Below are 27,554 nucleotides of genomic sequence, written 5' to 3'. Positions count from 1 at the left end.
AAAAGAGTTGTTATATTGCCCTACACATGAGCCCAGTGTATAGTTTATGTGCCATATGTTAGGAAATGTAGGGGGGAAGCCGGGTACCCTAAAAATGTTTACGAATGTTTTGCAGCCTATCACCCTGAAAAACTGAAATTTTTTTGGGACTTAGAAAAATGTTCAACTTTTTTTAAAAACTCCTATGTACTCTATTGCACTTCGTCTGGTCTGAGGTGGTGAAAGCAAGTCTGGCGCAAGAGTTAACGTTCATTAAAATCCGCATCTTAGTGAATTAGCGTAGTTACATCCATTCGCCAGCCGTTAGAGTGCGAAGTAGCGCTACCGTCTATCTCCTTCGCTAGCAAATTTACGCCTGCGCCCGTTAGTAAATCGGCGAAGTCCTGAAATGACGAATTTCCGCTGTTAGTCACTTCGCCCTTTAGAGTTTCTAATGCTAACCAACTACTGCTGCACAAATATGGCAGCCCCCTCATAGAGGAACATGGGGGTGAGAAAGGTAATGTAAAAGCATCAGAGAAATACTTTTATGGCATAATTATAAATAGCATTCAAAGATAATGTTATAACGGATATAAAAAAAAAAAAAGGTTATTGTCTGGTGTCTAAATCTTGTTAAAACAGGTCAACCTCTAGACGTTTTGGGTGCCTGCAAAATAATTCGCCGTGGAGCCCATTAATATCTCGTTACGCCACTGCACTCAGCGTTTTATTAATAACTGAAATACTGATTCCCAAGAACCCAAACAAGGTTGTGTGTGGGTTCCACACCGCGGATCTGTCGTTTTTTATTTTATTTTATTTTTGCTATTAGAATAAAATATTGTTCTCTTACCCTAATGTGAGGACCATCTGCGAGTTTAGCTAAAATGTCAGCTCTCAAATCCACCAAAAACTTCATTCCCCCTTCCAGCTTACTGATATGAGAGAACAACAGTTTGTACTGGGGGGTGAGGTAGTATCTTAGTCTGTCCTCCACCTGAAGAACAGTGCCCAGATCCCTCTTCTGCTGGGCTTGCACCACTTTGCTGCTCAGTTCGGCCACTTGTGTATGATCCACCCCAAACTCAGCAGCCAACTTGCCAAGAAAGGTAGCCCTGTCCCCCTTATCCATTGCCCGGTAATACTGCATAAAATGAATGCTCTGCGTCTCAGAGGGCGGTGGGCATTTTTCTTTAGTTTCATAGGGGGGCAGAGGGGGGACAGAGCGGCTCAGCACCTCATCCATGGTGGGAGTAAGCGAGTTTGCCTGTCTCACAAAGATCTTTGGAGGATATGGGTGTAGGCGGGGATAGTGTACAAAGCCAAGGCCGCGCCGCCCTGGACTCACGTACTTGGGTACGAAATCTGCAACATACTGCAAGTACTTTGGCTTCAGGAAGAACAAAAACCGCATGATAAGGCTCGAGTTCCCCAGGCTGTCACACTGTAAGCTATTTCCGGGGTTCTTGTCTGGCGTCAGGAGTAACAAAAAACGAACCAATCCCGATTGCAGAAATCACACGCGTCACTGACCAAATAAGGCCACCATGATGAGTGTGGCAGTTTGCCCTTTTTTTTGCCAACAGCAAACGTCAGAGCTATCAGTGTCCTTTGTTACAGTATACGTGTGAAAGAAACAATTGTTCTATCGCACGCTGAACTCTGAGTGATGGATGTGTTGTAGTTTGAAGAAAGTAATGGGATGATAAACGCTTTCTTTGACCTCTAGCCTATTCCGGTTGTATTCTTTATTGCATACCTGTTTAAGTTTTGCATTTCAATATATAGATAGGTATGCACACTCAAAAGAAGGCAAGTATGGTATATTTAAAATAAAGTTTTACTTGTTTATGCAAATAATACACACAAAGCCACAATAGTAGGCCTGTATAATACAATACATAAGCTTACATGGTATATACCTAACGTTTAAACATAGCCACAATTACATAACAGTAAACAGTAAGTATTACAATTATACAGCAAGGAGCAGATAGTGTAAACGACATTTTGGGTGCTCACTCCTGTAGAAAAAGCATACAGAATTTAGTAATGGGTGGAGGGCACACCAATTCAGCAAATGCTGTAGGTAAACAGTGCAAGAGGTGCAAACATCAAAAGGGTACCCCTACAATGGGTACCCCACAGCGTAACAATATATAGATAGGTATGCACACTCAAAAGAAGGCAAGTATGGTATATTTAAAATAAAGTTTTACTTTTACATAAGTTTTGCATTTCCCCGTCTCTGTTTAGAGAGGCCAGGGTTCAGATCATTAATGGAACAGATCATAATGGGAAACATGTTAATGCCCCCTCTTATGGCTGAAATACAGTAGTCTAGTATCAGCCAATATCTTTAGCTACAGGTTCTAATCTTAAAATTAAGCAGCTTTCAGGCATTCTAAGCTTTCCTCTTATTCTGGGAATTGGGATGTCTGAACATTTCTGAAAACAGGATATGTATATTATATAAATAATATTACCTATCACTTGGCTAATTAATGGGGGGGGTGTAACCTTTATAATTTGTAGGGACCCATAGGTTTTAAAGGAGATAAAGGAGAACTAAACTCTAAATATTAAAATGACTAAAATGCCATATTCTATATACTGAACTTATTGCACCAGACTAAAGTTTCAGATTCTCAATAGCAGCAATGGACTTCAAACTTGGCACTGGAGGTCACCATCTTAGAAAGTGTCTGCGACACTCATATGCTCAGTGGTGTCACATACGGCTCCCCAAATTCAGAACAAGTGCTAAGCTCCCTGGTCCTGGCTCAATCTTCCATAGGCTGTCTTTGGCATTGGGAGGAGCCCTCCGCTAATCAGATGCCGCCAGGTCTAAACTTGAGAGGAGCAAAGCAAGCGTTCTGAATGAGCAAAGGGGCACATTCGTTACCAAGGATAGGATGGAAGGCAACAACAGCTTTAAGGAGTAGCAGAGCCGGGCCAACCCGGCCAGGCGCCCTAGGCAACCTGGCCGGCCACGGCGCCGGCTTAGTGTTTGCTCAATTGCGCATGCGCGAACCTACGTACCAGCGCACAAGCACATTTAAACGTAAATTACCAGGGGCAGCCAGGGAGACACAGGACCGGACATGGGGTAGGCGAAAGAGCAGGTACGCGCGTGGCGCCCCCTCAGCTTTGCGCCCTAGGCACGTGCCTACTCTGCCTACCCCTAGTTCCTGCCCTGAGGAGTAGGCGATAAAGCGTGGTCAGGCAGGCCAGGGTCGGTACAGGCAGAGTTCAAAATAATCAGGCAGGCTGAGTCAGTATAGGCAGAGTTCAGAGAATGGTGAGGCAGGCAAAGGTCGGGATTGGCAGAGTTCAGAAGAGTCAGACAGGGATCAAAAACCAGATAATTTCACAGACAAAATCACACCCAGGAACTAATCAAATAGACCTAACAATGGGCAATCAGCCCAAAGCCCCTTTATGTTTAAACTTCACGCCATAGGAGAGACCGGTGCCAAAAGAGGAGGACTAGGGCTGCGGGCCTCCCCACGGCGGGCGTCCACACTAGTCCACCAGGGTAAGTCTGAACAAGTGGTCTCTGAGCAGTTGTATAGAAAAGGAAGCTTAGGGGTTGTCCCACATTATCAAGCAGAAAATGAGGTTGGCCTGTAATATTAGCTGCTGCTACAGGGCTAATTATTAAATTCTGATGCTAATTGTTCTGGTTTCTGTGCTGCCATGTAGTAATTATCTGTATTAATTACCAATTAGCCTAATAGTGTGACATTTATATTCTATGTGCACTGTATATTGTCAGTTGGTCCCTCAGATCAGTAATTGACAGCAGCACAGAGATGATGGGGAGTTACTGGGGCATCTTTGGAGGCACAGAGCTGTACTGGTACACGCGCCGCGGGAAGGGCTGAGGGGCCGAACCCTGAATCCTTCGCAAAAGATTTGGCCTAATACCGAACCAAATCGGAATCCTAATCTGAATATGCAAATTAGGGGTGGGAAGGGGAAAACATTTTAACTTCCTTGTTTTTTGACAAAAAGTCAAGCGATTTCCCTCCCCACCAGTAATTTGCATATGCAAATTAAGATTCGGATTCAGTTTGGCCGGACAGAAGTATTTGGACAAACCTGCATCCTGCTGAAAAAAGCGGAATCCTGTCAGAATCTCGAACCGAATCCTGGATTCGGTGCATCCCTACAAATAATTCAATCTACCATGTAAAATTTAATTCATAACCCAACAAGTGTATTTTTTTAGTTGTAATATTAGTGTGTAGGCAGCCATCTCAGGTCATTTTGCCTGTTCATGTGCTTTCAGAAAGAGCCAGAACTGCTTTTCCTACTCAATGTAACTGAAGGTGTCGCAGTGGGACATGAATTTTTACTATTCAGTGCTGTGTTTATATCTACCAGGGAGCTGTTATCTGGATACCTTCCCATTGTTCTGCTTATGGGCTGCTGGGGAGAAGAGAGGAGGGTAATATCACTCCAACTTGCAGTGCAGCAGTAAAGAGTGACTGAAGTTTTTCAGAGCACAAGTGACATGATTAGGGACAGCTGAGAAACTGGCAATATGTCTAGCCCCGTGTCAGATTTCAAAATGAAATATAAAAAAAAATCCATTTGCTCTTTTGAAAAATGGGTGTCAGTGCAGAAGCCTGCTGGAGCAGCCTAACTAACAATGTGCCTGTGACATTTTTAGTGTCTCTTGGAATTTGTTAGCAGCTGGATTCACATTCCAGTCCTCTTCTTTGTTTATGAACTATGCAAAGCTGAAACACCACAAGGAGAGTTGCTGTGTGACCTGATGTGGTGATGGAATCATGTTGTAAGATCTCTTATGTTGTTATCTCATGTTGTCTGATCATCTAGATTTAAAATAAATGCTACAAAAAATGGTATCAGTTATTCAGTGTATAGTAGTACATATTATATATAAGTTAAAAAAAAGCTTGTAAAAATGGAAGTCTTTTCACTTTTTGTTTGATCTTCAGACTGACTGCTTATGACATTTGTTTGTGACCGTTGGAGTGTAAATTCCCTAACCTCAAACCTACTTGGCAGCACACAGCATTGGAGGAAAGGTTACAGCTTCATGCCAGGAGGGTATTATTGCTGTTCTCTGTTTTCCTTACAGCGAGATATTTTAATCACATGACTGCTGAACAGAAGTTGCCCTGTCTTCACATTCAGATAACCTTGCATTTGTAATTGTTACCACATATGGTGAGATTTATTCAGCAAGATGAGCTAGGCATTTGTTAAATCACTTGTTAAAATTTTACTGGCAATGAAAACAGGAGAAGATGTGCAGTTTTAAAGACATCATATAAATTCAGCTACTTTACAGTGAAAGATTAAGAATTTAATTCTTATCAGAAACTTTAGTTTCTGTATTTGTAATGTTATACAGTATTTGCTGTCTCTTCATAAGAAAGTTTGCATTTGGCACCATAATTCCCAAATGGCCCAAATTTGTAGGCATGATCCCTATGTTTTACTCTTTGTGCCTGGACATTTTTGTCCTTGGACATTTTGATGGGAATTCACAAAAATCATGATACTAAGACAAAATAAAAAAAAATATCACAAACCTCTAGCTCTACATTTGTTAGTTTGTCTTTTAAACAGTTTTAAGATTATGGGGGTTATGTAATAAAAAACAGTGGGGCTTATCTATCAACACTGAACAAATTTGCCCATGGGCAGTATCCTATAACAACCAAATTGTTGCAAGTGTTGATAAATGCGCCTCACTAAATTTGACCAGGAGCAGTAATCCATATCAACCAATCAGCAGGTAACATACCTCCCAACTGTCCCGTTTGTTGCTGGACAGTCCTGATTTTGACAGCTCAGCCTGCAGTCCCGGGTTTCTTATTCTTTGATCTCCTGCACTCAAAAAAAAGATACAACGTTTCTGAAACTTAATTAAAATAAGAGTTTTTTGGCAGAGAGCCCAGAAAAGCCAGCAGCTGCACTTGGATACTTTTGTATAACTATTTAAGATAAGCAGGTCTCTTGGGAGGGACTAGTGATTTAAAGGGAAATTCACTTTCATTAGCAAAAGTGTTATAATACATAAAACATTGCACTTAAACTCCCAGAAATGTGTTCAAACTTTCATAACCTGCCAAATTTTGTAAAATGGACCTAGTAATTAGGGGGTGTGGCCATAAAATGGGCGTGGTCAAAATGTTTTGCCGTCCTGCACGTACCACAAGTTTTTGTCAAATGGGAGGTATGAGGTAACATTTTCTGGTCACCTGTGTAAAAGCAAACAGCATTGGTTGCTATGAGTTTCTGCACCTGGGCAAACTTAGTGCCTTGTATTACATATGGGGTTTGTCTCACCATTTGAAACAACACACTATTTTTTGTAGATTTGTCTTTAGCTCTTTTTAAACCTGTCAGTCTGCCATCAGTTGTCTCTCAGCTTTACCTGTGCCTTGTACTAATGCCTTTCAGAGAAGAGATTTCGGGCCTCATTTAAGGGCCAATATGGAAGAACACATGCTTTATCACATAAACATGATGAGATAATCTCTTAGTTGATGAATGCAGTACCACATGCGTTTATATATAATTTATATCCAATAAGTGTTGCTTTCTGCCCAAAGGCAAATAAAATCTCCTGGCACATTTTTTGTTTTAGCAGCAAACCACTGATCCTCCAATCCACCTCCCATACCAGATTGGTTAACAACTTTACTGTTTTCTACTGAGAATCCAGAAATGCTGAGCTAAACCTCTGTCTTTGTAGTGTAAAGAGAAAAACAAATTCCAATTCTGAATAAAAGTGGACTAAGTATATTTAAGCAAAAGAACCATAGTTGTAAGGGTGCACAGAGCTAAAAGGAGCTAAAGAGCCATTATCACATGCAAAACATGCACCAAGACATGCTACACACATATCATTGCCCTAAACAAAAATTAGAGGCTTTAACCTTCACATAAGGAATTATAGGTAGAGACATGCAAATGACATCTTAATGTCCCTATGCATCCATAGTATAAGTAAATACAAATTAGCCTTCCAGCAAACCATTCTCCATGTTCCATCAGTACTAGAGAAACAGAGAAAAATGTAATAAAAGTCGGTGTTTGCCTGTGGTTTAATAACCAATAGCAACCAATCAGCAGGTAACACTCTTTTTTAAAGCAAACATCTCATTGGTTGCTATGGGTAATTAGACCTTGCGCAAACTTTGCAGCTTTTATTGCATTGCTGCACATTACTTATTAAAGTATGTGAAAAGTCAAGATAACTTTAAAATGTGTAAGGATTGCATAACTGCTTCCTAATAGGGGTTTCAGTTCTTGAAAAAACTCATAAATCACAGTATTGCTCACTGTATACATTTAATGCTGTTTTTTTTTTTTTTAAATGTTTAGAAATGAATATAAAGTGAATGCTTAGCATAATGTGGAAATGATTTATTAGTTTTGCCTTTAATGAATTAGATACAGACAACTCTGACATGCAGATTTTGCTGCAGTATGTGGTATGACAATCAGAATTAACATAAATCTCTGGCTTACTGACTTCATATTCAGAGCCAAAGTATATATAGTGAATAAAGTACCCCCTCTTGTAAAACATAAGGATATTATAAGTTACTGAGGAGTTTCATGAACATATAAAAACACTAGGCCAAAGGTCATGGAACTCCGAGGTAACCTAATATCCTCATATTTTGCAACAGGGGGTACTTATTTATTATAATACACAAGTTTCAGTGAGTCATGTGACAGAAATGACATCAGAACTCACCGTTTATAACTGATGACATCAGAACTCACCATTTATAAGGATATCATTTACAAGATATTCATGGCTTTTGTGTATTATAAGTATATAAGGAGTCAAAAGTAACACAAAAGTTAGAATAAAACTAAAAGGACGTTCATAAAAAATAACCACACATAGCCCAGCCTGTTTTTATGGAGAACAAACACCCTGCAGATGCCATAAGGGTGAACACAAATATCATACATGTGAACTCTGGTACAGTTCTTAAACTTGCTCTACTCAACCATTTACTATTACCACAGATGGCATAATCATTAAAGGGGGGTGTTTGCCTTTCAATTAACTTTCAGTAAGATTTTGATATGGGACAATTTTTTTTAGGGTCCAATTTACCCTTGCAATTACAGTAGATAAAGTATACCAACTACCTCAAAACTCAAGCAGAGCAAACTAAATTAAGAAGTAACAGGAGCTGGAGTGGCTGGGGTGTCCTCAAACAATTAATGAAATTAATTAATGAAAGCACTTTATCTAGCATATTAAAAGCTAACTTAAAGGGATACCGTCATGGGGAAAAACATTTTTTTCAAAATGAATCAGTTAATAGTGCTGCTCCAGCAGAATTCTGCACTGAAATACATTTCTCAAAAGAGCAAACAGATGTTTTTATATTCAATTTTGAAATCTGACATGGGGCTAGACATATTGTCAATTTCCCAGCTGCCCCAAGTCATGTGACTTGTGCTCTGATAAACTTCAATCACTCTTTACTGCTGTACTGCAAGTTGGAGTGATATCACAGGAGCTGGAGTGGCTGGGGTGTCCTCAAACAATCAATGAAATTAATTAATGAAAGCACTTTATCTAGCATATTAAAAGCTAACTTAAAGGGATACCGTCATGGGGAAAAACATTTAATTCAAAATGAATCAGTTAATAGTGCTGCTCCAGCAGAATTCTGCACTGAAATACATTTCTCAAAAGAGCAAACAGATGTTTTTATATTCAATTTTGAAATCTGACATGGGGCTAGACATATTGTCAATTTCCCAGCTGCCCCAAGTCATGTGACTTGTGCTCTGATAAACTTCAATCACTCTTTACTGCTGTACTGCAAGTTGGAGTGATATCACCCCCTCCCTTTCCCCCCCAGCAGCCAAACAAAAGAACAATGGGAAGGTAACCAGATAGCAGCTCCCTAACACAAGATAACAGCTGCCTGGTAGATCTAAGAACAACCTCAATATAAACTCAACTAAAGTGCAGGCAGTGTCGGACTGGCCCACCGGGATACCAGGAAATGTCAGTGGGCCCTTTTGCTTCTAAACATTTAGCATATTTCATGATCCTTACCTTTTCCTTTATGGGGAAAAATGCTTAATAATGGAAAAAATAAGGTTTTCTGGCATCCCAGTCCGACACTGAGTGCAGGCACAAGTCACATGACCAGGGGCAGCTGGGAAATTGACAAAATGTCTAGCCCCATGTCAGATTTCAAAATTGAATATAAAAAAATCTGTTTGCTCTTTTGAGAAATGGATTTCAGTGCAGAAGTCTGCTGGAGTAGCACTATTAACTGGTGTGTTTTGAAAAAAACCTGGACAGGATCCCTTTAAAGATGACCTACAATACAATCCTGTTAGCGCTGCACATTGTAACATTTGCAGTAATGTTGCATTCTTTTTTCTGCACCATTATGCAAATGCTGTCCGTTTCTTGAAACAGCTTATTGCCCATGCCCTCAAAAATTAAAATAGCATTAGATTCAATATCGGCAGCTTGACATCGGGGGTGGGCCAAACCGTCTCGCCCCCCCCCCCAGTTCACGTGCACACGCCAACAGCGTCGTTGGCTGGGGGTGTTGAGAAGGGAGCAGAGCAGAGGCAGCAAACTAACCTAGACTAGGGGTAGGCAGAAGAATCTTCAGAAGGTACTTACCCAGCACCCCCCTACTTTGTTGCGCCCTAGGCAGGTGCCTCTTCTGCCTACCCCTAGTTTCAGCCCTGCTTGGCATAGCAGAGAACTCCAGCAGGTGACTGCAAATCTCTTCAGGGTAGTGGTTACAGTACAAATGGTTAGGAAAAGGACAAGGTACTCCAGAATTAAATGTATAGTCACTCACCAAACAGTAAAAGTGGTCCTGGTGCACCAGCCAGAGACCCCCAGCTTGAGGGAGCAGTACAGCAAAACATTAGAAAGCGGAGCTGACCGGCATTCCCATGGGAGCCCATGACTAAGCACCCTGAGGAGTTTGAAACGCATAGGGTGGATGGAGATACAGCTATATTTTTAACTTTTCTATCAATAAAATATTTTTTTAACTGAATATCTCTGGTCCTGTGGATCCGTTCGAGTGCCAGTCAGCTCCGCTTTCTAATGTAGTGGTTACAGTAACCTGCTGGAGTTCTGCTTTTTATTTCTGTTGTTTTCTGCTAAGCCTGGGTGTAGCACAGGGGTGTCCAAAAGGTAGATCGGTATCTACCAGTAGTTTGTAAAAGGTAAAGAAGCAGGAACAGGCAGTCTAGCTGCTTAGTGTTTTTTATTAGCACTACATGTTTCGAGCACAAGGCTATTTAACAAGTGTGATTCAGTAGTGCAAAGTACAACTTTTTCAAGGCACAAACAGGAAGTGAGATAGATTTACAATCCCTTCCCAGAGGGTCACCAACCGGGACTACCAACAAAATCCCAGTGTATAATAGTCCTGAAAGTGTAAAAGTCCAAATATCAGTAAAACATCAAATATTCCAGTCCAAAAGTTGTCCAAAAGTTGTCCAATTTCACCAGCAACTGTGAATTCATTTTCAATACGTAGAAATTGCCTATAAACAAACAAGGCCTATCTATCAAGCAATATACAGTATAGTGATTAACAATATGACTACGTACACAGTTGCCCATGTTACTCATATATTAGCCGTTTTCAATAAATGGCAGAAGGGTAACATGGGCAACTCAATACCGTATATTGAGTTTTTCAGCATCCAAAATGTGCTGAAAAAGTCTACCTCGGCTTATACTCGGGTCAGCAGTACCGGACCGAGTAGCTGAGATTGCAGTCACTTTTAATCATTCCTATACCAACAGTACACTTGGGGAGAGACTGTAATATCCCACAATGCCCTCTGTTGGTTATATGAAAGAATAACAGTGCGCCCTCTGTTGGTTATATGAAAGAATAACAGTGACTGCAATATCACACAGCGCCATCTGTTGGTTATATGAAAGAATAACAGTGACTGCAATATCACACAGCGCCATCTGTTGGTTGTATGAAAGAATAACAGTGCGCCCTCTGTTGGTTATATGAAAGATTAACAGTGACTGCAATATCACACAGCACCCTCTGTTGGTTATATGAAAGAATAACAGTGCGCCCTCTGTTGGTTATATGAAAGAATAACAGTGACTGCAATATCACACAGCGCCATCTGTTGGTTATATGGAAGAATAACAGTGACTGCAATATCACACAGTGCCCTCTGTTGGTTATATGAAAGATTAACAGTGACTGCAATATCACACAGCACCCTCTGTTGGTAATATGAAAGAATAACAGTGACTGCAATATCACACAGCGCCCTCTGTTGGTTATATGAAAGAATAACAGTGACTGCAATATCACACAGCGCCCTCTGTTGGTAATATGAAAGAATAACAGTGACTGCAATATCACACAGCGCCCTCTGTTGGTTATACGAAAGATTAACAGTGATGGCAATATCAAACAGCACCCTCTGCACATGGTAGTGGGACAGTGGGACAATGCACACAGTTATCCGTTTGGCAATTCTCTGTCACCATCAACTTTGCAAAGAAGTCCGGTTGATCGCTGGGGGGGTCACTTTGGCAGAATGTGCGCTGCTGGGAGACAGGGCTGTAGTTGTGTCTAGGCTTATACTAGAGTCAATAATTTTTCCCAGTTTTCATAGGTAAAATAAGGTACCTCGGCTTATACTCGGGTCGGCTTATACTCGAGTATATACGGTATTTAGAACGTTTCTTGTGTTATTTTTTTCTAATTAAAAGTGCTGTGTTTACAATTAGCACAATATACATAAAATATTAATGCGTACATACCTGCACAAGTTACTTTTAGGAGCATTGCATATCTTAGGATGTCCCCTTTGTTCTTGATATCTCTGATCAGATGTTCAAAAAATATGTGCCCTTAAAGATCTTTTGGTCCCCCAATAGACATTTTGTTAACTGGACATTCCTAAAAATCCCCCACAAATGTACAATTAATAATAGTTTCTAGGCGACCCCTTAATCATCTCCTGTGCTAATGACTTTCGGATAACATATGGGCATGTGACACAATTAGACAGATATGTGTAAGTGCCACAAATGGCAGTGATGGTACCTGCTAAGTGCTATTGTTGACTAATTCAAAGACTTGAGAGGCTTATTAACTTGTATATCAGTTGATGCTAGGTTGTACCAATGCAGTAAGTAGATATTTACATATTTAGCACATAAAAACATATTTGGGAAGAATAATTTTGAATGTAACCAGTTGCTACCCTTAAATGATTTTGCTGAAATCTAAAGTTTGATTTAGACTGTTAAAAGATGAATAAAAGTCAGGGAATCTCATATTCTGCCCTTGGGGCGAAAATTAATATTTTTGCTCCTTGCAAAGGTGTGCAATATATTTTACACTATGTTCTGCAGCCACTGAAATTCTTTTTGTGGTTAACCATTACAATTCTTTACCCCATAGCCTACTTTGATTTACAGCAGAATGCAGCTACTGAGCTCTTTTATGAGTACTATAACAATATATGGACGGTAGAAAAAATACTGCTTCAAAATTGCTTTTATTGGGCTGTCAGTGTACTATAAAGTGACTTATGAGATGGGTCTGTAATTTGAGTTTCTCACATAAGCAGGGGCATGTAGCTAACTAAAGGTCTACCTAATATCTGGCAGATATACAGAGTGACTTCTTATATATATGGCAGTTTTAATTCAGCATTTCAGTTTGTTTTATGTATTATGGCAGTCAACATGGTAGAAATAACTATAATCAGTCTCTCCTGGAAGATGCAATGTTCTGCTGCTTACTTCTGTTTTAAAAACAGGCAAAGATAAATGACATTTCTTTTTATGTTTATAGGCTTGTTTGCAACTCATTCGTATTAGGTATATGCTGTGCTAAAAACGGCATTAACATCTGTGTAATTATGCATCTTAGTTTCAAAGTGCATTAAAGGGGAGCTGTTGCTCCTGGTTTTTCAAATATGTTATAGGTACAGATAAGAGGTATTTATGTAATATGGAACACAACACTAAAATCACTAAACATTAAATAAGCCCAAAGGGCCGTGGAGGCCTTGGTCTGGTAAAAAATATAATGTAAAATAGTTATGCCATACTTTTTTAGTTTTACTTCTCCTTTAAGGAAATATCTTTACCATACCATATGAGTTCAACAGAGCCTTAGAAAGGACAATGTAAAGTCAGAATAGCTCTGGTACCAAGACTTTATACAAATGAAAATACTGTTATTGCCAACTGAGAAGCACAGACTAATCGAAATTACTACAAGGTAAGAAGATTTTAATAAACTCCCATGCACCAAATAACTACTGATAAACTAATTTTAAAAGGACAGAATGGGAAAACTGATTGTAATTGTAATTGTAGAGGTACAAATCCATTCATTTAACCAGTATAATATGTCCATTGTAATAATCTGTCTAATTTATGGGAGATTAAACGCTCATACTGTTTAAATTATAATGCGTGTTGCAATCATCCCTAACAAGAGTCAAATGGAAATAGACTGCTCCTCAAGACAGAGATACGGATGCTATTAAAAATTCCACATCCAGCCTAAAGAATTTACATTAGAAAAGAAAAATATAATTTGACATAGTAAGACATTTAGTTAAATGGAATCATTTTTACATTTTTTTACATTCTTAATAAATTGCCATTTTCCAGAACATTAGGCTGCTTGATTGTTTTAGTGGTTTCTTCTAGTTGGAGAAACAAGGAAAGTTTAGGCAAATTCAAGAAAACAGAGGGGATCTAGCGGTTAAAGCTGATTGTACATAATGGCATTATAATAGCATCTTCTGCCCTGTGTCATTGGGTAACTGAGAGTTTTTGGAAAATAAAAATACTATGTGCATCCCTCTCTAGCACTAGCATTAGCAATTAGAATAAGAGAAATTATTTTCTATAGAAAGAAAAGAGAATGGGCACCAATACTGTTATCCTCCTTAACATATTGCTAACAGTATTGATGCAACCACAAAATGTTAAAAAATGTATAAAAAAAAAAAACAATAAATCAGCTACTTTACCAACAGCTCCCCTTTAGACACTAAAAACATCACGCTATGTCATAAAAGACTGAATTTTAGAGATGGTTGCTGGGGTGCTGGGCAGGTACCTCTTAAACTGTGTTCGCTGCCCTTCTTTTGTTGCTCTCCCTACGTCCCTCCCCTCTGTTGCTCTCCCCTGCCTTCCTCCCTCTGAACTTTGTCACTCTCCGCTCCCTCATCTGTCTGTCCCTTGCCTACAGTGAATGCATATGCACCATTGCAGTTGGGGGCGTGCATGCACATGGAGGGGGGAGCGAGGTGGATGGCTGGGTCTCCTAGGGCGCCCGGTGAGCTTGGTCTGGCCCTGGCCACACTGTTGCTTTTGAATCTGACCCGCATGCTAAGGATGAAATGCAACCTCACTGAACAGTTATGTCCCATGTGGCCTCACTTAAAGTCACTGACTAACTAGATAGATGTAAAGCATTAAGTTGTGTTCTGTTATGTTATGTTACACATCCAGTCACTCCAGCCTTTATACATTACATTTCTGGCTAGCTAACAATATTAGAAACTTTGTTTATTTTGCACAGCCTATCTATTTACCCAGTTTTTATTTTTACATGGCACATACTACTAAAAAAGTATAATTTTATGAAAACATTTTACTTACATGATGCAGGGTTTTACTTATGAGCTGGTTTATGCAAGATATTTTTATAGAGACCAACATTGCACACGGGTAAAGTTTTCCTTTAATGGCATGCTCATTAACCCTGTCAACTTCCAGAAGAAGAAGCGAAGTCGGACATCAGGCAGGGATCAGGATACAGAAGTCAGAATCGTCAATAGCCAGGCAGGGTCACAACAGGAATTCAGAATCAGAATCAGATAACAGATAGCAACAGCTCAGAAGCTCCAGGAACAAATCCTATAATGGCAGTGAGGGTAGTGTGCTGTGGCTTTAAATACCCTTGAATTTCGCGCCAATGCACTCTGGCGTCAACATGCCAGCACACCTATAAATAGCGCAGAGGTGCATGCGCCCTAAGGAGCACCAGTCTTGGAGGCAAAGGCGCCTCGTGGCGGGCGTCCCCGCCGAGGGGAAGACAGGCATGCCTGTCGGCCCCCTCCCGCTAGACCACCAGGGTAAGTTGTTACACCAGAGCTATAAGTGAGCAGGGGGAGACTCAGGCAGGAAGTGATGTCACATCAAGCTAATATGGCAGCTGCTATCCTAAACAAACAGAGAGCTTCTAGAGCTTTTTACTCAGGTATGGTAAAGCATTCTACAGAATAAATATAGCATTTCTAGCTTGCACTATTGCAGCTAATCTATTGGCAATAAAATGCCTCCGTAGCTTTCCTTCTCCTTTAAAACATTCTGCCTTGCTTTTTACATTTGGAATGCCATCCATGAATTGCTCCAGAGAGAATTCTCCCTCAGCCTCTTCATAAATAAAACTCAAATACTACCTATTGGAGAACACTGGACTACAGTATCAGTTCACTCAATTCTGTGATAAAGGAACTGCCTTTAACATGTGGCCATTAGTCCCCCATTTTAAATGCTGTGTTTTCCCAATTGTTCAACAAAGTGTCACATGTAATGGAACCCGGATCAAATTACCTTCCATTTCACATGCTTCTATTTGGTGTTTAGTGGGTTGGCATACTGGGACACTGGGATACTGGGAAGTGTTGTTCAGGAGAAGGCAGTGGGGATTGTAAAATGGCCAACTAGTTAAAATGACTGTTGGGAGAGGGGGATAGTTTTCCTTTAAAAATATCATTATTTTATATTTTTACTGGTGCCAACCAATAAAAAAGTACCAGGCACGATAAATTGGCCCATAACTATATATCAGGCACACTGCTGTGTGGTTCTGGAAACCTGTTATTCACAAAGCTCAGAATTATGAGAAGGCCATTTCCCATAGACTGCATGTTAAATTATTACAATTTTAACAGATTATTTCCTCCATTTTTCTCTATAATAATAAAACAGTACCTAGCAATACACAAACCATATTGGTGGAAAAACAATCCTACTGGTTATTTAGTTTAAATTATTAGACTAGGTATGATGATCTAAATTATGCAAAGACCCCTTATTCGAAAAGCTCCAGGTCCTAAGCATTCTGCATTGGAGGCTCATCAGAGATGCAAATTCTGATGAGCCCCCTCCTGGGCCCTCCTCCTGCCATCCACATTTCTACGGGGCAGTCTGGGTGGGGGGCGTGGGTCTGGCAGGGCTCATGATGACAGGACTAGGGCCCATTGGGTTTTTTCCGGGTGTCCCACTAGGCCATTTTGACCCTGCCTATAACTGGTGTGCTGGTGTATGAACTTTCATGTACTATATATAGTAATTCACTGCCCCATATTATACAATAGAACTTGATTTTAGAATTCTTCACTCAGTCCACTGCAAGTCACTCATATGACATAAGCCGAATTTTGGAAAAGGTCTAATATAACTCACTAAAAAGGAACTTGTGTTGTAGCTTTTATCCTAGAATATTTGTCAGTTGGATTCTTACAGGAAAGGGTTAAAAATGCAATCAGGAGAGGTGATAAATGGGATCCTCCCACCATTTGCTTTAGTCAGCGACCCAAGCATTTGCTTCTCTGCAAAAAATAGGTCAGTATGGGCATGTAATGTGTTATATTGTCTTTTAATCATTTGCTCACTAAATAAACCAGAGTTTAAAAGTGAAGCACTATATATATATTGCACTATATGCATATATTATACTCCAGGTAATAGCAGATGCCAAGGTGTATAAAGTTGCATGTTTCTAGTGGATTTTCTACACATTTTCTCAATCCACCATTTTTAAAAACAACCCTCATTCAGAATCCCTTTCTAATAATTCAGGTATCTGGTATTTCTCCACGACTAAACTGCAAGCTCTACAAGTGGCTTGTTCATGTATTTAATTTTTGTATGACGAATGTCTATGCAGCAGTTTTAACTGGTTTCTTTGGGGAGTAACCGTGTGCACTAATCCTTGTGTAGCTACTTGCCCATAGGAAACCATGTAGTCCGTTTTAGCTTGCTGCAAAGTGGCATAAGCATACAGTATTTTGCAACAAATTGGCTTTGTAGTAAACTAAAACGTGTTTGTGTTTTATATAGTAAACCACATAGTGTAGAGTGTTATCATTGGAAACCATTCTATTTTAAATCTATTACAAATACTCCGCTACAGGTCATATACTCTTTAACTGGGTGGGCAATCTGTGCTGTGTGTATTTTATAAGCCAGAAACACTTTTTTAATTACTTCCAATGCCAAAAAATAGGGAACATTCTGCCGTTCAGCAGACAATGGCATTAATAAACTGGGACCTCATGGAAACCTTGCTATGGCTTATCTTCTTCTTTAGCTTATCTGAGGCAGAGCATTTGCTATTTTTTGGTTTACATTTTCTCCCAGTGAGTAGTTAAAAGTCCTTTGTGTGTCAAAGACCACGGAGTTGGCTTATCATATGTTTTTAACATCTTTAAAAATGGATCTATGTCATGCTGCAAATGAAAATTGCTTTTTTTTATTTTTAATTTTAAATGTGAAAGAAAATTTCATCTTTAAGGGCAAGGCCAGCCGTGGCGTTTTTGCAGCGTTTTTACGTTGCGTTTTTAAAAACCACATGACCGTCAACATGCGTTTTTCATGGATTTTTCAGCACATAGGATTCTTTTCCCAACATGCACTTCTCATTGTTTTCATTGTTCTCAATGAGAATTTGGACGCCATATTTAAAATACGCTGCGTATTTACGCAAGGTGTGGTTTCAAACGTGCAGATCCCTTAGAGTCTATTGATTTGGTAGTTTCTTGACGTATTGGCATTTCTGCTAAAAGACGCCAATACTGGCGTCCTGTGGCGGATTTTAGCTTGCAAGCGCCCTGTGTGAATTGCCTTAGTGTTTTTTCCATTAGTTTCAGCGGTAGTGCAGTTTATGCGTATTTACGCCTGGTTGTTCTTTTTTTTAAAAACGCAACGTAAAAACGCCACGTCTGGCTTTGCCCTAACTGCTCTGATCATGCAATAGCTGCATTGAGAATTCAAATTGATTATCTCGATGTTGCGACGGCTGCCTCTTTATCCACTTCAATTAGACCCACAGTATCTCGGAGCTGCAGTCTTAACTTTTGATTAGTTCTGATAAATTCAGTGAAGGATTACACCCTCGGACAGTTTACAGAGGGCTAAGGTTACTGCACCTATGTAAGGCAATGTACCTACAGGTCTGTCTTACATGCAGTGTATTTTTATGTTCAACTCTGGGGAAACCACAAGAGGCGACACAATTAAACAAAAATCCTATTGATGCAATTTAATTCTGTGCTCCAAATGCTCCAAATGCAAAATGACAATTCTGTGGTACAGGGAGAATTTCCTATAGTCTATTGTTTTAGTGCAACTGTGCTGTAGCTAAACCATACATTTCACGGTGTCTTTAGGTCTTAGGCAAGTGCAGGAACTAATGGGGTTGTTCTATGCTTATACATAACCAATTTCATGTTGAGTAGGCTTGGGATCTCATATTTGCCCATGCTTTTTCTGAGAAATCTAGATAACACTGTCCTATGGAAATATGTCAAGGCGTAAAAACAGAACATCTGGAATTTTGTAGCTTGACTTGGCATCACTGATGTTGGTCAAGCTTTAATAATTATCTACAAACCTTCAAGGGGAAAACTGCAGGAGTTGTCCTTGAATATGTCTGATGGATTTTTTATTTACAGCTGATCTTTTCTTGCTAGTCCTTTACTAGATTATATGGTTCAAGGGCATGTACAAGAATCATAGTATATTCCTTTAGGAATGAGGCAGTTTCTCAATGGTCCCTGATGGCAGATTAGGTAATGGGTTATTATGGTTTGTAGGAGGTAATATTTTCACACTTCAAGCTAAACCTATAAGTATTTCATTACCTTTTTTCCACAGAGGATCCAAATTTAAGTTGGGAGAATTAGCTTGGCCACCTTAAAGAAAAGTAATGAAAAAAAATTAGTGTTTTTAATTAATGAAAATATAATGTACTGTTGTGCTGCACTGGTAAAATTGGCATGATTGCTACTATAGTTTATATAAACAAGCTGCTGTGCAAACATGGGGCAGTCATTCAAGCTGGAAAAAGGAGAAAAGGCACAGGATACCCAGCAGATAACAGATAAACTCTGTAGTATACAATAGGATTATCTGTTATTATCTGAATGGCTGCCCCCATGGCTACATAGAAGTTTGTTTATATAAACTATAGTTGTGTTTCTTAAAGAGATACTGACACCATCAACGTAACCTATAGGTAACATTTAATGTAGATTAATATTTTGAAAAGAAAATATTTAGTGTCAGTATCCCTTTAAACAAAAACACCAGTTTTACCAATGCAGGGCAACAGTACATTATATTGTCTTTTTAAACCACTTTCATGTTTTTGGTGTTACTGTTCCTTTAAGATTGCTTTATCCACCCTCAACTTTCACTGTTTTCAGGGGTGATCATGGCAACACACCATAAAAAGAATGGGGGCCCTTTTTGGGTCCTGACCAAAAGCTAAGAATCTTTGTTGCATATCTTAGAAATAAGCACTGACTCAACTAAGTGGCATATGCTTGATTTATAACAGGTTTGATTTCAATCCTTTTTTTTTTTTTTTTTTTTGGCCAAGTTGCTCATGTCACCTGTTGTCTTAGGGTTAGTGCACATGAGAATATTCGGGGAGATTTTGTCGCCTGACTTATCGCCTCATATTCTGGGCATCAATCTACCCGAACTGCATCCGCGTCTTCCCATCCGCTATAATGAAAACTCGCCTGCGCTAAAGCACACACGGCACTTCGTTTTCCCAAGTTGCCTCACTAGGAGACTTCAGGTGACTTCGGAAAATGAAATGCCGCGTGTGCTTTAGCGCAGGCGAGTTTTCATTATAGCGGATGGGAAGACACGCGGATGCAGTTCGGGTAGATTGATGCCCAGAATATGAGGCTAATAAATCACCAGGCGACAATCTCCCCAAATCTGCTCGTGTGAACTAACCCATAAGTTCATCAAGCAAGTTGCAGAACTGCAGTTTGTGTATCTGTTTATGTTCCAGCTATGTGTTTGATTTCATGTCTTTGAAAAGCTTGAATGACTTGACAATGTGTAGCCACTTAGTCTCTCTGGTCTTCACTGCAGCCAAGGGAAATCTGTTTTATGTCTTCCTGAAAATCCAATTAATTTTTCTTCTCATACCGCAATTACCTTAAAGTGGTCTTTTTTTTTTTTTGTTCAATCTAAAAAAACAAAACTGCATTTAGTAATTGTCTAATAAGGGTTTATTATTTTTCCATATAGAAAAAAAACTCTAATTTCAATACCTAGGGGCAAATATTAGGAAACGTTGTTCCTGTATCTGCTATAAACAATTAATTACCAATTAACATATCAAGTATCTGCTTCTGGCAATACTTCTGAATCTGTATTAAGTTAGTGTGTGCAAACATAGACGCGTAAAGGAGTAATAGGTTCAAAACAAATCCATAATTTTATATATATATATATATATATATATATATATATATATATATATATATATATATATATATATATATATATATATATATATATACACATATACGGTAATATTCAAAATGGACCAGCACTCCATATATATATATATATATATATATATATATATATATATATATATATATATATATATATATATATATATATATATATATATATATATATATATATATATATATATATATATATATATACACACACACAGTATATATTGAATAATGTACCCCCTACTGAAATTTATAAAGATATTATGTCACTGAGGAGTTATGTGACCATATAAAAGCACGAGAGAATACTTTTGCAACCGAGAAACAGAGATCTTATTATTGTTGTGCTAATTTTTTTTTTAATCCTTTGGCAGTTTCTGTGCATCTGAAGAGATGTCATGGAATGGAATACTGGGAGTTGTAGTTCATTAATAGCAGGAGCCCCACAGTTGTACACTATTAAGGTGTAGGGATGAGCAAATATTTTTCCCAGTTCAATTTTGCAGCAAAATTCTATTTATCAACTGGATATCCCAAAATCTAGGGCTGTATATAGGGTTTGTTAGTTTGATTCTGGCCATCATTTTCAAGGCACTGTATATTCATTATATGTATACGTTTCCTCTGTATAATCTAGATATACAGACAGGTTAGAAGAATCAGCCATATGAATTGAATACGATTGGGACCTTAGATTGTAAGCTTCAGTGGGGCAATGACTTGTCAGTTATTTTTGATATAGTGTGGTGGTACAGATCCTTAATGCCCAGTTGTACCCATCAGTTTCTCAGAACTCTGTATCAAATAGTGATTAGGCCTAATGGGACAGTTATTTAAAAGGGCCCTGCAGAGCTGGAACAAGGGATAGGCAGAAGAGGCATGTGTCTAGGGTGCAACGGTGGATAGGCAATGCACATGTACCTCTTTTGGCCTGACCTACCTCTAGTTCAGGGTCCTGCAGGGGCCCCCCTTACTGTGCATGCTTGTAACTGTGTATGCATGCATGTTCCCACAGGAGGAGCAGTGTGAGGCAGGCACAATCCAGGATGAGTTGCCTTAGGCACTCTATAAACCTGTACATTTCCCCCAGTCAATAAAAGGAGCCCAATAAAGAGAGGAAGAAAGAAGCAGAATGAAGACAGGAGGAGGACTCCACCAATTGCTAATGCTGGATATTTTTATGTAACAATAATTGGAAATATCCTGAATTCTTGTAATTATTATTCCACATCTTTTATCCTACTGTTTTTTCACTTCTCAGTGGCATGTGTTATGTAAGTTGATATCAGTTTAGTTCTGGTGATGTTAATGTTTTCTTTCATACTAATTAGGCTTTCACTGAAAAAGTTGTAGCTTATACACTGTTTGCACCACTGAAATATATAAAAGAACAATTTCAATTAACTATTCTGGTGGAAAGTATAGTCAAATAAAGCCATTCTTAGACTGTACAGTTTCATTACCATACTAATAGAAATCTTCATTCAGTGGAATCATGTGCTAAGAATAAAAGTATCCTTTCTTTCCTTCAAAGTCAAAACCATATCTGTGTGGTATATTAGAAATGGATAGGCTTTGATCTATCCAAGGGCAAGACCTTAAAACCATGAGCTGGAAAGGGAAATAATTCATCAAATACCAAGTTTAACGAGATCATGGCAGAATTATCCTGATGGAAAAAAGATTGGAAATGATAATTATAAGTATGCTTTTAAGAAAGGGGTAATTACAGTCAATTTCTAGCATATGCTTTCATCTCCAGAAAATGTAAAACCGGTATATTTTTACTACAGATATTGTACTAGGTCTTTAGAGGCAGTTTCTTGTTACAAGGTTCAGGGTGCATATCAGTTTAGAGAATATAAATAAAGGCAAACTTGAGAATTAGAAATTAGGAAATGGAGGTACATAGAAACATGGGACAAATTTTGAAGAGAAATAAGTTATACACTTATTACACGTTTGCCTGCTTTAAGTAAACCCATTGACTTTAATATCTAATGTGTATTATTATTGTCAATACAGTAAAAGGCCTCTCACATTATGACACAACTGTCGCTGCCAGTTGAAGATCCTGATTCTTTCCATAATGTGTCTGAGAAAGTGAAAGACAAAAAAAAGAAACGAAAAAGCGAGTCGAAACCTGAAGGGAAGGCCAAAAAGAAAGATAAAGCAGGAGTGGAGAATGGTGAAACTCAGAAAAAAAAGGGGAAAGAAAAAGACATGACAATTGCTGAAGAGTCAGAAAGAAAAACAGAGAAAAAGAGAGAAAAAAAGAAAAAAGATAAAAAGAAAACAAAGGTACAGTATTGATAAGGCTTGCTTCCGGAGTAAATATATATATGGACCGAAACGTTGATCCTAATGATTTTAAACTTTTGATAAATAAAATAATATTTTTTTAAATTCCGGTGTGCGCTGTTTACTACCCTGGATCTGTGACGGCAGCACCCGGTTCTGTTATCTTCAGAGGTGTGCGAGAGACTTTTTCGGAGATAAGTCTATATATACATATTCATTAGGTTTAAGCACTCCCATGCGAATATCCATCAGACCCAGGTGCTATTCCTCGCCAGTTGTATAGAATTGTTTGAATATAGGAATGCACACTGGGGTTTAAGTAAAATCTTCTTTATTTATTAGGTCAACGTTTCGGTCCCCTGCTTGGACCTTTATCAAGACCCAGATCTACATTTAAAATCACTATAAATAGGTAAAAACATATCAATTAACCAATCAATATACATCCTCACTCTGAAGCGTGACATCATTGTAGAGATAACCATTTCATTTGTTATTTAACCGACTTATCAGGCTAATTTAGCAACAAAGTGTAAGAGGACCACATAATTGTAACTTTGTATCACATCATTATCTTATCTTTGACTAAGGAAACATGAAAAAGAACAATGTTCATTTAACCCATATGGTGACAGTGTTCAATTTTTTTATCCAAAAGACTTCTCTTTTTAATAATTCTCTTGATCTATCACCACCCCTACGTAGAGGTGGTATGTGATCAATTGCTATATATTTAAATGTGGGAAGTCTGTGGCCCTTTTCCAAAAAGTTTGGCCACCGGTTTCAATGTCTTTCCATCTCTAAAGGCTACACTAATTGTGGACCTATGTCCATCCATCCTCAGTCTCAATGTTTGATCCGTTTTCCCTATATATGAGAGACCACACGGACATGTTACCATATAAATCACGTGTGTTGTGGTGCATGTGATGTGATGTTTTATAAGAAATCTTTTCCCAGTATGGGGATGTAAGAAACTCACCCCAGGGTTCATATGTCTGCACGATGTACAACTAGGGCATCGAAAACATCCTGGTTTGTTCTCCGGTAGCCAAGAGGTGGTTGTTTTCGGATAGCAAGTTAGAGGATCATTTTTTACTAGGATATCCTTTAACCCCTCTCTTAAAACCAACCATTGGCGGGTTAGGAATTCTGGTGGATAAATTACTGTCTGATTTTACAATATTCCAATTCCGTTTAATGCTATTGCAAATTGCCTTTGAGGCATCATTGTAGGTAGTACTAAAAATGATATCCGGAGCTCCTCTACAAGTACTCCTTGGGTTATTTACCCTATCTTTGGCTTTAGTTAATGCTTGTTCAAGTACTCCCACTGGGTATCCCTTCTGTCTAAACCTTGCCCAAATTTCATCAATCTGTCTACTCCTTGCATCACTTTCTGTGTTGTTTCTCAATACCCTACAGAATTGTGAAATTGGTAATGACCGTTTGGTGGCTGGAGGATGATAACTATTGTAATGTAATAAAACATTTTTATCAGTCTTCTTACGGTATAAAGTATAACCCAAGCGAAATCCTTTACGGAATATTTGAACATCCAGGAAGTTAACAAATTGGTCATGTACTGTAAAGGTAAATTTCACAGGGGTAGGTAACCCATTAAGGTATTTAACCATCTCATGGAATTCATCCAGGGAACCACACCATACCATCAGCATATCGTCAATAAAGCGTTTAAGAAACAAAATTTTTTTACCAAAATTCTGTAAAATTTGATGAGTTTCAAATTGGTGCATATATAAATTTGCATATGCTGGTGCCATGGCCGCTCCCATCGCCGTCCCGGCAATCTGTAAAAAATAATCATATTCAAATCGAAAATAGTTCAAACATAAGGTCAATTCTAATAATTAGAGTATGAATGGAATGGGAGGGCCACTGTATGCAGTAAATTCTTGCAAAGATCGCTTTACTGATTCGATGCCATCATTATGAGGGATGATAGTATATAAACTAACTACATCTAAACTGGCAAGCCATATAGGGTGCTCATCAGGTAAAGTTATGTTTTCCAAGCAGCTTAGTAGATGTGGCGTTTTCCTTTAAATAGGTATTAGTATTTTGTACTACCGGTTGAAGAACCTTATCTATATATTTACCCAAAGGGTAAAGTAATGAGTCACGGCCCGACACTATGGGGCGTCCTGGGGGAGATGTTAAGCTCTTATGGACCTTTGGGAGAGTGTATAAAATCGGACATTTTGGATAATCCATCGTTGGATAATCTTTAACTTGTGCAGTTATCACATTCAATTTAAATGCATCCTGTATGGTCATATCCACTTGTTTTTTAAATTGAGTAACAGGATTACCTGGTAATGGTTTATAAACTGACACATCAGATAATTGTGATAAAATTTCTTTGTGATAATCGGTATAATTGAGTAACACAACACCGCCCCCTTTATCTGCAGGTCGAATCACAATTGACACATCATTGGTCAGAGATTTAATAGCTCCACGTTCCTCCTTAGATAAATTGTCCCGAAATCTATAATCAGACACAATACGTTTAATTTCTCCATCAATCGAATGTTTGTATACTTTAATAGCTGGATTCATCAAAGGAGGCACATACAAGCTTTTAAGCTTCAAATCAGGGCATTCATCGGCAAAAGTATTTGTAGGAGGGAATTGTTCCTTTAAACACATAGTCCTGCAAAGTTTAAATGTATCAACCTCATAATCAAGCAATTTAGGTCGAAACATTGGTACAAAAGATAAACCCTTACCCAGTAACGAAGTCTCTGCTGGTGTTAAAGAATGGGTAGATAGATTAAATATCGGAACCTCTAGATCTTGCGTGGGCGGCCTCTTCTTACCCCGCCGGGTGGGATATCTTTTGCGGTGCTGCGCCCTGATGGCGGACGATCGCTCACTGCTACCTCTAAAAAAGCCAGCTGAGAGGTTCCTGCACTTGCTGTGTCGGCTCCGTGTGTACTTGTAGGGTAAGCGGCCGCTGCTCCTGCTCGAGTATCGTCACCTTCCGAGTCCCCAGAGCTGGTATCAATCGAGTTAAGGGGTCTATTTAGTTTTCTTCGCGGGAATCTCCTCATGCGCTGTGCTGGGTAAGTATCACGTTGACCTGTCAGCCATCGATAAACCCAGAAGTTAGCATAATCTTCATTCACTCGCCTGAATTTTTCCGGTTTAAACTGTAGTAGATCTTGTTTGTATTTATCTACTTGGTTCTGGGCTCGAATCAGTGTAGGGTCTGGCACTTCTGCTTGAAATAGGGGTACTTGTTCCACTTCTTGCGTTGCCACAGATTTACGAACCCGTGTGAGTTCACCGGCAACTTCCTCAATGACCAATATCATGAGGTCAATGACCAATATCATGAGGTCAAATGAGCAGCGATTGAGAACACCTATCCATTTCTTGCAGAACTCTGGGTTGGATCTCCCTATTGTCGGAACATTACGAATGCGGAAGCCTCGAGGGATTTTTTTGGCACGGTAGTAGTCTGACAAAAATAACCCGTGCAGGTCAAGATCAACCTCCCTCTTTTTCAGTCTCTCCCATATATATATATATATATATATATATATAAACCAAGCATCTCTGCCAAATGCTTGGTTTTTTTCTGCCCCTGTGCACGGAACCAATTTTATATACAAAAATGCCAGCACCAAGGGTCTGTCTGTTGTGACAAAAAAACTTGTATTATGACGGTATATAACAACGGATCCCTACCAAAAACCCAGTGTTTAGGCTAATGACATTTAGCCTGGGGTGGCCATAGTTATAAACAGTGAATTATTATATGCAGCTGCCAATCACTCTTAACACGGTGGTTGTTAAAAATGATCATTAGCTATGATGCTAAGCGCACCCTTAATTATAAGACAACAAAAATGAAGGGGCTTTCCTCATGCAGTAATGCTAAATAGTGTGTCTTCTCTTAAAGATTCCAAATGAAAAGAAGAGATGTTTTATTGTTAATGCAAGCAAGTTGGTTTCTCTGTACTTGTACTGTTTTTGCCCCCCTATGAAAGCCTCTTCTTAAACACATTGTACTTTGTCTAGTGATGGACTGACAAAGCCAGCACTGGTGCTAAATTTTGTATTTATGGAGCTATGATGATCAAGCTCGGACACAAACACTATGGCATATAAGGTAATTGGGTCTTCTAATTTTTTTGAATAGGAGAAGAACCTATCTGAAATTAAGCAGGAAGATGATCAGACAAGGTAAACACTTTCTTCCAAGTAAAAACACATTTTTGCTTGTTATATTTACAAATTTTGCCCTGTTACATGCTCAATAATGTTGCTGTGTAATAGTTTAACCCAACAAAGAAAAAACTTATTGTCTTGTTTGATATTAATTAGACTCCCTTAACCAGGTGCAGACACTAAGTGCAGTAAAGCGTCCACAAGTCTGACATTACTGATTAGTAATACTTGCTTTGCTATACTTCAATGTGGCACTTATACTTAAAATTGATTTTCATTTCAAATTTTAGTTCCATTATTGTCAAAGTTGAACCTGATGAAGATGAAGACTTTGCACCTGCAAAAAAACAAAATAAAGGGAAAAAAAGAGCAAGACAAGAGGAAGCTACAGAATTGTCAAAGTAGGTTTGTACAGTAATTGCAGCAAAACAACAAATTGAGTGCACCGTTCTCACAAACGGTGTGGAGACAGGATGTAGTGTAACTGTAAC

At 38.8% G+C, this 27,554-nt stretch overlaps 2 protein-coding genes across 2 annotated transcripts in view; one reads left to right on the top strand and one right to left on the bottom strand.

Annotated features, from left to right (window-relative positions):
* mlycd.S (malonyl-CoA decarboxylase S homeolog) overlaps positions 1 to 1,463 on the bottom strand; it is a 34,013-nt gene extending 32,550 nt beyond the window's left edge. Inside the window, exon 1 of the mRNA XM_018260584.2 lies at positions 836 to 1,463. Coding sequence (XP_018116073.1) covers positions 836 to 1,396 — 561 coding nt within the window. The 5' untranslated portion in view covers positions 1,397 to 1,463. The remainder of the gene's footprint in view (positions 1 to 835) is intronic.
* Positions 1,464 to 16,493: 15,030 nt separating this feature from the next.
* Positions 16,494 to 27,554, top strand: part of top1.2.S (DNA topoisomerase I, gene 2 S homeolog) — a 74,237-nt gene continuing 63,176 nt past the window's right edge. Inside the window, exons 1-4 of the mRNA XM_018259748.2 lie at positions 16,494 to 16,633; positions 22,588 to 22,863; positions 27,035 to 27,078; positions 27,354 to 27,464. Coding sequence (XP_018115237.1) covers positions 22,606 to 22,863; positions 27,035 to 27,078; positions 27,354 to 27,464 — 413 coding nt within the window. The 5' untranslated portion in view covers positions 16,494 to 16,633; positions 22,588 to 22,605. The remainder of the gene's footprint in view (positions 16,634 to 22,587; positions 22,864 to 27,034; positions 27,079 to 27,353; positions 27,465 to 27,554) is intronic.

Source organism: Xenopus laevis, chromosome 4S (assembly GCF_017654675.1).
Source record: "Xenopus laevis strain J_2021 chromosome 4S, Xenopus_laevis_v10.1, whole genome shotgun sequence".
NCBI classification, from domain to species: domain Eukaryota; kingdom Metazoa; phylum Chordata; class Amphibia; order Anura; family Pipidae; genus Xenopus; species Xenopus laevis.
The sequence above is the reverse complement of the archived record's forward strand: the minus strand, read 5'-3'. Positions and strand labels throughout refer to the sequence as shown.